The sequence below is a fragment of the Rhinoderma darwinii genome, chromosome 2 (assembly GCF_050947455.1).
Source record: "Rhinoderma darwinii isolate aRhiDar2 chromosome 2, aRhiDar2.hap1, whole genome shotgun sequence".
NCBI lineage: Eukaryota > Metazoa > Chordata > Amphibia > Anura > Rhinodermatidae > Rhinoderma > Rhinoderma darwinii.
In genome coordinates this window covers 243,880,943-243,894,765 of record NC_134688.1, presented here as the reverse complement: position 1 = coordinate 243,894,765, position 13,823 = coordinate 243,880,943, and the positions used below count along the sequence as shown (strand labels likewise).

Below are 13,823 nucleotides of genomic sequence, written 5' to 3'. Positions count from 1 at the left end.
CAGCATGTATCCAAGTAGTAACATGATAGCATGTATCCAGGTAGTAACACGACAGCATGTATCCAAGTAGTAACACGACAGCATGTATCCAAGTAGTAACATGACAGCATGTACCCAAGTAGTAACATGACAGCATGTATCCAAGTAGTAACATGACAGCATGTATCCAAGTAGTAACATGATAGCTTGTATCCAAGTAGTAACACGACAGCATGTACCCAAGTAGTAACATGATAGAATGTATCCAAGTAGTAACACGACAGCATGTACCCAAGTAGTAACATGACAGCATGTATCCAAGTAGTAACATGACAGCATGTATCCAAGTAGTAACATGACAGCATGTATCCAAGTAGTAACATGACAGCATGTATCCAAGTAGTAACACGACAGCATGTATCCAAGTAGTAACATGATAGCATGTATCCAGGTAGCAACACGACAGCATGTACCTGAGTAGTAACATGACAGCATGTATCCAAGTAGTAACATGACAGCAAGTATCCGAGTAGTAACACGACAGCATGTATCCAAGTAGTAACATGACAGCATGTATCCAAGTAGTAACACGACAGCATGTATCCAAGTAGTAACATGATAGCATGTATCCAGGTAGCAACACGACAGCATGTACCTGAGTAGTAACATGACAGCATGTATCCAAGTAGTAACATGACAGCAAGTATCCGAGTAGTAACACGACAGCATGTATCCAAGTAGTAACATGACAGCATGTATCCAAGTAGTAACATGACAGCATGTATCCAAGTAGTAACATGACAGCATGTATCCAAGTAGTAACATGACAGCACGTATCCAAGTAGTAACATGACAGCAAGTATCCGAGTAGTAACACGACAGCATGTATCCAAGTAGTAACATGACAGCATGTATCCAAGTAGTAACACGACAGCATGTATCCAAGTAGTAACATGATAGCATGTATCCAGGTAGCAACACGACAGCATGTACCTGAGTAGTAACATGACAGCATGTATCCAAGTAGTAACATGACAGCAAGTATCCGAGTAGTAACACGACAGCATGTATCCAAGTAGTAACATGACAGCATGTATCCAAGTAGTAACATGACAGCATGTATCCAAGTAGTAACATGACAGCATGTATCCAAATAGTAACATGACAGCATGTATCCAAGTAGTAACGTGACAGCAAGTATCCGAGTAGTAACACGACAGCATGTACACAAGTAGTAACATGATAGAATGTATTTGAGGGCACCCAGGCTTATTGGCCGTTGTGCCCAAGACTGGGTAGCAATAAAGGGGTTAATTTTAAATACGTTAAGCTAGGTGGGTTTCGTTCCATAGGTTGTTTATAATAAGGAGCCTATAGCAGTGGGGCACCCACCCATAGGGGGCGTTTTAGAGCAGCTTACACACCCTCCCAGGCTAGGGTTTATAAGGGCAGATAGGGAGGACATCTTCCTCTTTTGGCTGTTACCACTCAGGAATTTGTATTGCCAAAGAATCGTGTGTACACTTACCTATTTGTGATGGACCGGCAGGAGCTAGAAGAGATTATCCGCACCAGGATGCAAGAATAGGGGTCAGTGTGGCTGCAGTCTCTTATACAAGAGAATGTGGCTTTAGCGTCCTCTTTGCCCACCACACTCCCTGCGCGTCGCTCCTCCCGTCGCGCCAGACCGCCAGCTCGTCTCTCACCCTCCGGCGACAGTACAGTTCGCTCGCTGTCGGCTAGAGGGTCCGCGCAAGCGCAGACCGCACTCTCGCCGCAAGTAGCGCGGGAAGTGCAGACGGAGCCCAACGAGGATATTATTCCTCCCTCACCGGGTCTACAGTCTCCGACCGGCATGTTGGGGTCCGTCCCCTGGGTCCTGACGACGCTACCCTACCTGGTTATGTATTGGTGTACCTGTCTAGGTTATATGACCGTGGGGTCTCAGGGGCTGTAGCGCAGCGTAACCTTTAGGGTCTGGCATTTTTATTTCAATTGCGCGCATGGCCAGATTTAACCAAATCTTTCTTTAGGGCGGATTTACACGAACGTGTAATACGTCCGTGCAACGCGCGTGCTTTTCACGCGCATCGCACGGACCTATGCTAGTCTATGGATCAGTGCAGACTACCAGTGATTTTTGCGCAGCGTGAATCCGCTGCGTAAAACTCACGACAGGTCCTCAATTTCAGCGTTTTTCGCCCATCACGCACCCTTTGAAGTCAATGGGTGCGGGAAAATCACGTATGCCACACGGAGGCACCTCCGTGGGACGCACGTGATTTGCGCAACAGCAGTCAAACTATGAATGTAAACAGAAAAGCACAACGTGCTTTTCTGTTTACAAACATACAGAGTGTCATAATGATGGCGGCTGCGCGAAAAGCACGCAGCCGCGCACCATATGATCATGACACACGGAGCTGTCAAGTGCCTTTTGCGGGTGTAAAAAGCCACGTTTTTTGTGCCCGCAAAACGCACACGCTTGTGTAAATCCGCCCGCAGGCTCTAAAGGGTTGGAAGAAGTCCGCAGTTAAAAGAGAAGCCCGACGCCCAGTTTCATTCCCAATTCTCATAAAATTGTTACAGGCCCTTGAGCATGTTTGTTCTTCCCCTTTCGAAATATCTTTATTTTTTAAGCGGCCTTTGTGTTGGCCTTTTTTGGGGCTTTACGTATCTCGGAGTTGATAGCGGCTACTCGGCCGGCTACCCGGCTACCCGGCCTGGCGGTTTGTTGGCTGACGATATTGCACTGTCCAATTCAGGGGTTCGATTCCGTATTCGGAAGTCGAAGACAGACATTTTTGGCAGAGGGTGTTGGGTATCTTTGAGACCGGTTCCCGGTCCGGCCTGCCCTGTCCGGGCCGTCACACTTTATATAAATGTTCGTGCGTCAGGTACGCAATTCTTGTCACATGCCAATGGTAAACCACTCACTAGGTTTCAATTCACGTCTATATTTAGTTCAGCGTTAACTCATGCTGGCTTTCCCCACATGGAGTTCGGAACACATTCGTTCCTCATTGGAGCCGCTACCACATCCAGTGGCTTGGGCCTATCTGATGAGGAGGTATGGCGCATTGGGCGGTGGCGCTCTGACTGTTTTGCCAGTTATATCCGCCCAGATTTAATTTTGCAATAACTTCTTATTGTTTTCGTTCTAGGTTCACGCCCCATTATATGGATACTTGATCATTCTCCCGTTTTTTGGGCAGAACGAAGAGCGGGTCTGCTGGGAGCCGACGTTCATTGGAGGGGTTTGTGAGGCCTGAGGTGGCTGTACGTCTTGCCCGAGGTGGTGGCCATAAGCGGACAACGAGTCGGTCCTACGGTACTGGTTATCCATGTCGGGGGGAATGACCTATGTTCCGTTTGCTTGGGTGAGCTCATAGCACTGATCCAGTCCGACTTTTAGAGGTTTACTTTCTTTTTTAACGAATTGGTGTTGGTGAGGTCTGAGGTCATTCCCAGGGCGGTTGGGCAAGGGGCCCGTGATGAGGCGGCAATTAAAAGGCGCAGGAGGCTGAGGAGACCAGGGTGTCCAGGTATGTCAGGGCTGGTGGAGGTGTGGTTATTAGACACCGGCAGTTGGAAGGTGACAATCGGTGTCTGCTGCTACAAGACAGGGTACACCTCACTGATATCGGGTTAGATATCTTTTTGTCCGGGCTCCAGGATGGTATGGAGGAAGCTCTGTTTTGGTTGACCAGAGGTCGTGGGGGAGGAGGTGTGCGCAGTTCAGCATGCTCACCCTCCTCGTGGCGGTATTTGTGGAAAAGTACGACCTACATGCCCTGCCTTAGGCGGGCTGGCATACGGGTTCATTAATATAGTTTACAGTTATATATTTTGAAAATATTAAATTAATAAATAAATAAAGCTGTGGCCGACCCTCCGTGTCAACCCACGTTTAAAAGTTCAGTGGTAGTTTGTCTTGTTATTTATAGTAAAAGGTTTTAGTCTAACCTAGCGTGATAAAAGGGTAATATGCACACAGTCTTGAAGGCACCCAGGCTTATTGGCCGTTGTACTCAGGACTGGGTAGCAATAAAGGGGTTAATTTGGTTACGTTAAGCTAGGTGAGTTTCGTTCCATAGGTTGTTTATAATAAGGAGCCTATAGCAGTGGCGCACCCGCCCATGGGGGCGTTTTGGTGGGAGTTATAGAGCAGCTTACACACCCTCCAAGGTTAGGGTTTATAATGGCAGATAGGGAGGACAATCTTCCTCTTTTGGCTGTTACCACTCAGGGATTTGTATTGCCAAAGAATCGTGTGTACACTTACCTGTTTTTCCCACCCTCCCTCCCTCCCAATTTTTTACTCTTATGAAAAAAAAAAAAAAAAAGAAAGTGAAATTATGTATATATTTATAAAAAGAAAAGAAAAGAAAAAAAAAGGATGTTGTTAAAAAAAAAAAAAGTGGAATAACACAAAGGAAAAGAACAGTTTAAAAAAAAATTTGCGGGCTGGACCAGTTCATTAATAATGGTTTACAGCTATATATTTTGAAAATATTAAATTAATAAATAAATAAAGCTGTGGCCGACCGTCCATGTCAACCCACGTTTAAAAGTTCAGTGGTAGTTTGTCTTGTTATTTATAGTAAAAGGTTTTAGTCTAACCTAGCGTGATAAAAAGGTAATATGCACACAGTCCCTAGTAGTAACATGACAGCATGTACCCAAGTAGTAACATGACAGCATGTATCCAAGTAGTAACATGACAGCATGTACCCAAGTAGTAACATGACAGCATGTACCCAAGTAGTAACATGACAGCATGTATCCAAGTAGTAACATGACAGCATGCATCCAAGTAGTAACATGACAGCATGTATCCAAGTAGTAACACGACAGTATGTACCCAAGTAGTAACATGACAGCATGTATCCAAGTAGTAACATGACAGCATGTATCCAAGTAGTAACATGACAGCATGTACCCAAGTAGTAACATGACAGCATGTATCCAAATAGTAACATGACAGCATGTATCCAAGTAGTAACATGACAGCATGTACCCAAGTAGTAACATGACAGCATGTATCCAAATAGTAACATGACAGCATGTATCCAAGTAGTAACATGACAGCATGTATCCAAGTAGTAACATGACAGCATGCATCCAAGTAGTAACATGACAGCATGTACCCAAGTAGTAACATGACAGCATGTATCCAAATAGTAACATGACAGCATGTATCCAAGTAGTAACATGACAGCATGTATCCAAGTAGTAACATGACAGCATGTATCCAAGTAGTAACATGACAGCATGTACCCAAGTAGTAACATGACAGCATGTACCCAAAGTAGTAACACGACAGCATGTATCCAAGTAGTAACATGACAGCATGTACCCAAGTAGTAACACGAGAGCATGTACCCAAGTAGTAACATGACAGCATGTATCCAAGTAGTAACACGACAGCATGTACCCAAGTAGTAGCATGACAGCATGTATCCAAGTAGTAACAGCTCCTAGACCTGACTAAGATTGGTCCAGACATGACAGAGGGTGGGGGGAGTAGTGCACATTTTAAAACCTCGGCCTTGAGTACCAAGTGTCCCTCCCACTGCATGTAAGGCCAAGAGACTGCTCTACAGGAGTGCGTAGTCATGGACTGCTCCACTGAGACTGATCCTTGCTGATAGAGACCGGCGCTGGGAGAGTAAATTACATTTGAGAGCTCTGTTGTTGGCCGATTACATGTCACTTCCTGGCAGTTTGTAGAGACGATGGTTCCAGGAGAAGGTTTTAGTTCTTTAATAGCTACCACAAACTGAAGCTTCGTTTCCCATTGGAGTGGTGTCTATTTTTGATGGAATATTGTTCAGAGATATAAAGTGTAGTATGATCCGTGTGAACTTTCCTCTCTGGCCATCATTCCAGGTAGTCCACTCATCAGAAGATTTTCGTTTGCTTGTCTTCCTTCAGCTCTAAGGCTCACAAACATCTGACTGTAATACTTTGGGTCAGTATTGAGACGCATCATCTTTGAGCTCATGTGAGCAATGATGGACAGACATTGGTACCAAAAGGTCTCCTTTCTGCCGTCTACCAGGAAGGGACCTAGTGGGTAGGAGATCTGGTGTCCCATATAGCAATATGACACATACAAGCATGTTAACAAGGTTGCCTTTAGTTCTTTCTCACTTCTTATCTCGGAAGAGATGACATCTCGGCAAAGCATGTACAGGAACACCACAGTGCCTGATGTTAAAAATCCTTGGCCCTGCCATCCTTGAAGGAGAAGTTGTCTGTCTATGCTTGTTATCCACTCTACTACATCTATTGGGGAAAGGTGATACAGCTGGAAGCATCTCCGGCACAGAAAGTCCGCTAAGCATTTTAGGATCTTCTTGGTGTATGTGTGTAGTATGATGCGCTGTGGAACATTAAATATTTGTTGCTCTTGAGTGGACACTTGATCTTTGAGGACTGGATATTCTGAGTCCATCTTGACGCTTGGTGGCTTAGTAGTTGTCAGAGTCTCCTTCAGATCAGCACTGATGACTGGAGTAATACTATACTTGCAACTGTTACTTGGTTCGTGGTGGTTTTTTCCTTTCTTTGTTTTCTGTGTGTCTTCATGGCGGCTCACTCTTACTTTGCTCTTTACATCGGGAACCAGCTTGCAGCAGCTGAAAGCTTTCCCCATGATTATTGAAGTCTAGATTCTGGATTCTATTTCTGTAGATGAAGTTACAACAGATGATTATTTCTTAGTTATGAAAAAACTCATTACAATATTTAACCAAATGTAGGAAAAAAAATGGAACCTTTTATTAGAACACGTCTATGCCTATGGGCAGCTCAGCCTTAAAAGTTGTCTGCTCTCATGGGTCATGGGTATATGCAGTGTGCTGTGAATATGCTCAGATGATGCCAAGGTTCGTATTCCAGAGGAGAACAAGGCAAATCCCCAAATAAATTTTGTTATTATGGTCTATCCCTAGAAAGTCAAAAAAGACCTTTGGGGGACTTTTCTAATGTAACTGGGGCTGCAGATTTACAGGGTATATGAACCCTGTTATAGTGTCTATTGTCCCTGTTAGGCTACGTTCACACAGGGCGGAGACGCTGCATAAAGGTACACAGCGTATCCTCCCTGGCGGTTGCAGGGAATTCCGACTGAAAAAAAATCACACCAAATTGTGGTTAATTTTTTCGTCCAGAATGTCGACTGCGGAAAACTGCTCGTAAAAAAACAACAACACATACTTACCCTCTGAAGTCTTGCAGACCAGCCTCCTAGGATGACGCTTAATCCCATGTGACCATTGCAGCTTGTGATTGGTTGCAGCGGCCACATGGATGGAAAGGTCATCCAAAGAGGCCAGGCTGGACGAAGAAACACAGAATTCTGGGTAAGTACACACTATTTTTGCGGCGGAATCGCTGCTATTCCGCCGCAAAAAAACGCATTATCTGCTACTTGCTGCAGGTTTTACTTCCCATTGAATTTAATGGGGAAATCCCACAACACAAAAGCAGCGATTACGAAAATACAATTGACATTCTGCAGATTAAGAAAACCGCACCGCAGGTCAATTTCTGAACGTTTTTTTCCACTTATCATTTACGCAGTGTGTGAAGGGGATTTGGTAGAATCTCATCCACTTTGCTGCTGCTGTATTATGCTGCGGATTTTACACAATGGAATTTGTTGCAGAAAATGTGCAGTATTTACGCTACGTGTGAACTTACCCGTAGGGCTGTGCTGGGTCTAGTTAGACCTAGCAGCAGCCTCCTACTACCGGCATCCCGGCGATCAGGTGACCAGTGTGAATGTGAGTACAGAGAAGACAGTAACCTACTCTCCAGGGTCCCTGACAGTCACTGACTGCAGACCACCGACATTCAGCTGCCCAATTGTTTGGAGAGCAAGCTTAAACCTGCGCCGTATATATAAGGTGGACGATCCTCAAACGGTTAAATATGATAAAATATGTAAACTTGTCAACGTATTCTACATAGATAACGTTTAAATTGTTTTTTTAGAAAAATATTTTATTAGTATCACTTCCAAATACTAAATTATCAAGAAACCCCTGAAAAATCATAAATTGACATTCTGATCCTAAATTCTTTTCCATTTAGACCATGTTTGCTTATATTTCAATAGCTGCCCTCTTTCTTCATAATACATTTTCTCTGAGATAATCGGTTTCGTCATTCTCGATATCCTACTACGAATAATTCTTCTTGCCATTTACAACACATTCAATGTTAATACAGCCTCTTGTCTCCCTTTTATTTCCATATTAGCTCCCAGAAGATGATTATTTCATCCAGAAGGATCCGTATTTTACCGTTTCTATCTACGGTATCTCAGCTATACGTTTTCCCCAATAAATATGGAGCTTGGGGCAGCGCCACGGTATATGGACCAAGTCTACATTTAGGTTTGCACATCTTGGACAAGGGTATTCACCTCCGGGATTAAACATTTTAACTTCTTTGGTGTATAATAATACGCATCATGTATTATGAATAGCTGTGAAATTCTAAATACATTATCTCTAGTGGTTGCTGGCATCATTTTTAGCGCATTGATCCACTTATCATTATTTAGTGTAACCACCACCCTATTCCATGTAATGAAGCTCTTCTTCACCTTATCTTCTGTATCACTACAATTTAACATAGAATTTACTTTTGCCACCACCTTTTTCTAGTTACAGAGTGTATTAAGAAATCAAATAGTTTGTGGTTATACAATCTGAATTCTCTCTTCCCATATTGTGACCTAATATCATATTGTACTTGTACGTACTGTAAAATGTGTATATCTAACACCCCATATTCTCCCATAATCTTCTCAAAAGACTTAACCACCCTATTATTAAACCAGTGCATCATAAATGTAGCCCCCTTATTATTCCAAAACTTAACCCCTTGTAGAATTTCAGTGTCTGTAAATATATCACCCCAAACTGGGGTAAAAGGTAAATAGCCTTTAATCCCTAGAGTTTTATCCCTCACCCTGTCCCATATTCTCTGAATCATTCCCCTAGGAATATTACTCCCCAATCGTGAGAGAATATTTGCTTCCATGCACATCACCATGCAGATTTTTTTTCCCTATTTAAAGAGGCTCTGTCACCAGATTTTGCAACCCCTATCTCCTATTGCAGCAGATCGGCACTGCAATGGAGATAAGAGTAACTTCTCTTCACAACGCCCAGCTTCTGGCAGTGCAGACACAGCGTGTTCTCGAGAGATCACGCTGTGACGTCACTCACTTCCTGCCCCAGGTCCTGCATCGTGTCGGACGAGCGAGGACACATCGGCACCAGAGGCTACAGTTGATTCTGCAGCAGCATCGGCGTTTGCAGGTAAGTCGATGTAGCCTCTGTCGCCTGGTGCCGATGTGTCCTCGCTCGTCCGACACGATGCAGGACCTGGGACAGGAAGTGAGTGACGTCACAGCGTGATCTCTCGAGAACACGCTGTGTGTCTGCACTGCCAGAAGCTGGGCGTTGTGAAGAGAAGTGGATGATACTTCTATACTCAACGCCCAGCTAGTAAAAGAAGTAAAAACGCCCAGATGTAATGAACACAATACACGCCCACTTGTACTTTTACTTTAAACACGCCCAGTTGTACTTTAGAAAGCCTCATTTACATAAATATATAAATGGTCATAACTTGGCAAAAAATGCTCGTTTTTAAAAAAAAACGTTACTCTTATCTCCATTGCAGCGCCGATCTGCTGCAATAGGAGATAGGGGTTGCAAAATCTGGTGACAGAGCCTCTTTAAAGATTCAACTGCCTTTACACCATTCAGTAACCCTTTATCATAATCTACCAATTGTGCTGTTTGGGTTGTAAAGTAATAGAGCTAAAAGTTGGATATTTTAACCACCCCCTTCTCATATGGCAATTTCAATATCGATAGTAAGACACCTAGATCTTTTACCACCCCAAATCAGATCGATTATAATTGCATTAATAGTTCTAAATTATTTACCGGAAATCCATACTGGACAGTTTTGTAAGACATATAATCCATGTGACAGGATCAATATTTGTACCAGTAAATTCTGGCCGCCATAGAAATTGGGGGTTTACACGACCCCTTAATCTTTCCTCTTACTTTTAGAAACCAGGGCATCAAGTTCAAGGCGAGAAAACCTTGTACTTTCTCTGAAATAGTTATTAGCAGGTATTTGGTCCACAATCAGTATATTTGATGGTAACTTTAAGTATATAGATACCTTATCCAGCAATCCTTTATTCTGTAGTAGACCAGGAGGTCCTCTCTTCTGGTTCAGAAGATTGTAAAATGTATATTCTCTAAAAGTAGTAAGACAATAGAGATAACATGGACACTGCACACTGAGAAGCGTGAAGTGTATGGTAAATCTGCGGTGAATCACTTGGATCTAGATGTCAGTGTTCTAGAACAATGTATATCACAATGGCAAAGGAAACTTACTGGTTACTATGACGATGCCAACTATGCTGTAGAGTTTCTATTAACGGGGCAGTGCAGGATTAGAAAAACATGGCTGCTCTCTTGTAAAAACAGTGCCACTCCAGTCCACAGGTTGTGTGGGGTATTGCAGCTCAGCCGGTGAACTGCAATACCAGACACAACCCGTGGACATGTGTGGTGCTGTTTCCGGAAGAAAGCAGTCACTTTTTTTGTAATTCTATGGAACCCATTTAAGATTCTTTAGAATGTTTGTGTCAAGGATAACCCCTGTCCATCCGCGCTATTAGGACTTTTGAACATAATAGAAAGTAATTTCCGCATTATGGGCCAGAGCAGAGAGATGCTAACAAACAACAGCTCTTGCTCTTAATGATTCCAGCTGTCTATGTATTACAAGGTCGGCCTTCAGTGTTGGGCTGGGATGATTCCCCAGTACATAGGGCCGCCACGTTTTACTGGCTAACCATTTTAAGGAATCCTCCATATCTAGTAGACCTACCGCACGCTAGGCAGGTCTTGACCTGCCTAGGTAGAGTCGTGTGTTAACCTTAAACCATACTATCCCCCACCCCCATTTAGTAACGACACATGACACCGAGGTTGGATGTGAAATGGCCACAGCAGCCGTTTATTAATTTCACAGTTTTATAAAAACAATTTAAATCCGAAACATTCGGATAACTAGTTAGGAATCCACCAGAGAATTCCTCCTAATAATTCACATGACCCAACATGGGTCAGAATCATAAATAACAATTAAACGTTAACATTAACCCGAGCAGAGGAAGTCCTTGAAGCCCCTTCAGATGTTCCTTTCAAGAACACACCGAATTAGCCATCTGCAAACCACTAATTACCTCCAGCCGTAAACCAGCTCGGAAGCACCGTTCACCTCTGCAGATGGCTCCAACCACTAGAAGTCCACTTCAAGGGGATAACACCCGATGAAGCCCTCAAGTGATATACCGACCACTAGAAGTCCACTTCAAAGGGATAACACCCGATGAAGCCTTCAAGTGACATACCTTCTACCAGAAGACCACTTCAAAGGGATAACACCCGATGAAGTCTTCAACCATGTACCTTTTTTGGGGGACGCATACCCCCGATGCGACCCCCCCACCATTTTGTACTGACTGGCCTCAAGGACTCCCCCCGCCAGCTGCCATGACAACAGAACCTACTCCGGAAAAAAGAAAAACATGTTAAATAAGCACACAAAATAAAACACAACGCTCGTAGACAGACGTACATAAGACCTAAGGAGTAACAAAACAAGGGTGGGAGGGTGGGAGCTTTGCTTACTGTGTGTTACTCCTCCCGCTGCTTCCGGCTCAATGCCGAGAAACAGCGGGAAGCGCAGTAACGGCCCCCCGTCCCCCTTAACTCCTCCCCGTCCCTCCTTCAGCTCCTTCAACTTTCCCTCACCTCGTAACATTAACCCTTTCCCTACCAGGACGGTCATGTCGGCTTCCCTTAAGCCTGCAGCTGCGTCCAGCCTCTTCTTGACCTGCCTAGGTAGAGTCGTGTGTTAACCTTAAACCATACTATCCCCCACCCCCATTTAGTAACGACACATGACACCGAGGTTGGATGTGAAATGGCCACAGCAGCCGTTTATTAATTTCACAGTTTTATAAAAACAATTTAAATCCGAAACATTCGGATAACTAGTTAGGAATCCACCAGAGAATTCCTCCTAATAATTCACATGACCCAACATGGGTCAGAATCATAAATAACAATTAAACGTTAACATTAACCCGAGCAGAGGAAGTCCTTGAAGCCCCTTCAGATGTTCCTTTCAAGAACACACCGAATTAGCCATCTGCAAACCACTAATTACCTCCAGCCGTAAACCAGCTCGGAAGCACCGTTCACCTCTGCAGATGGCTCCAACCACTAGAAGTCCACTTCAAGGGGATAACACCCGATGAAGCCCTCAAGTGATATACCGACCACTAGAAGTCCACTTCAAAGGGATAACACCCGATGAAGCCTTCAAGTGACATACCTTCTACCAGAAGACCACTTCAAAGGGATAACACCCGATGAAGTCTTCAACCATGTACCTTTTTTGGGGGACGCATACCCCCGATGCGACCCCCCCACCATTTTGTACTGACTGGCCTCAAGGACTCCCCCCGCCACCGCGAAACAGGCCTTGACCACCTTAAGCCTGTGAGTTCCTCCACACCACCACCGCCCTTTCTATGCCTTCTGCTATAGCCAAGCTCCAAATATCAATGCCAACCTAGGTCAGATGAACCCCGTCACTCCTCCAGAAATTCCCCAATCCTGACTCCAAATCCCTATGCCTCACGCAAATGCCCCCGTTCTTCGCCACAAAACGGGACACCGCCCGGTTAACCTTTATCCGAGCCTTATTGACTCTCTCCACCGATCTAGCTAACCGCCAATGCTTCCTTGGGTCTATGTCCGACCACACTACCACCAACTTGGGATAAGATACCCACAAACACAACAAATCATGTTTGATATCCCGCACCAACTCACGAAAAGGGCGGACTCCTAAGTCATTCCCACCCACGTGCAACACTAAAACCTCCGGAACCCTATCAAGCCGCACATATGTCTGGAATTCCGCCAACACCCTGTTCCACGACATACCTCTAAACCCCAGCCAATGCACAACCGCATCCTGTCGCGGAATGCGCAACTGGCGACCATCCGGGCGGACGTCCGCCCTCAAAGCCCCCCAGTGCACGTACGAATGACCCATCAACCACACCAGACAAGGAGGCGAATCTGAAACGGAAAACACAGTTAGGCACCACCATATAACATTTGCAAGCATAAACAACAAAATTACAACATATGGGGGCGGACATAGGACTTAAACCTTTTAGACTCCCAACGACCAATACGCCTCACCCCCTCATCATCCAACCCCCAGCGCCCTGCTTCCGTTGCTGCGCCAATCCGGAAGGAATGAGATGAATATGAGCCTGCCGCAACCCCAACCGCCGTCAAACATTTTTTAAAAACAGCTCCAAACTGAAACCTGGACAAGAACGACCCGTCCACATGACGTAACAAAGGCAAATCTGGAGACCCCCTGTTTTTTGTAAAACCCCGCATGCACTCTACTGGGCACATGACCGACCCCGGGAGAGTGAACAAAACTATCAGTTTTCCCTTCCCTAATTGGTCAGTTTTTGATCTACGCAACCATACCTCCAACCGATCTGCAAAAAGGCTCACCTCCCCAGATCTCAGCCCCCCTGCCTGTTTAGTACTTGGCGACACCAACTCACCTATTCTAAATGCTCCGAAGAACGCCAACGAGAAAGCCAACCGAAACAAATCCACCCAGGCATCCCCTAACCAATACAAAAGTGCCACCAACCTGTCTCTATCCGTATTGACATCACCCAA

General features: G+C 44.7%; 1 protein-coding gene across 1 annotated transcript; it reads right to left on the bottom strand.

The window, feature by feature from the left end:
• Positions 1-5,129: 5,129 nt before the first annotated feature.
• Positions 5,130-6,668, bottom strand: LOC142741037 (cyclin-dependent kinase 5 activator 1-like). Its single transcript, XM_075850437.1, has one exon. The coding sequence runs from the start codon at positions 6,638-6,640 to the stop codon at positions 5,813-5,815; it is 828 nt and encodes a 275-aa protein (XP_075706552.1). The 5' UTR covers positions 6,641-6,668; the 3' UTR covers positions 5,130-5,812.
• Between the last annotated feature and the right edge of the window lie 7,155 nt (positions 6,669-13,823).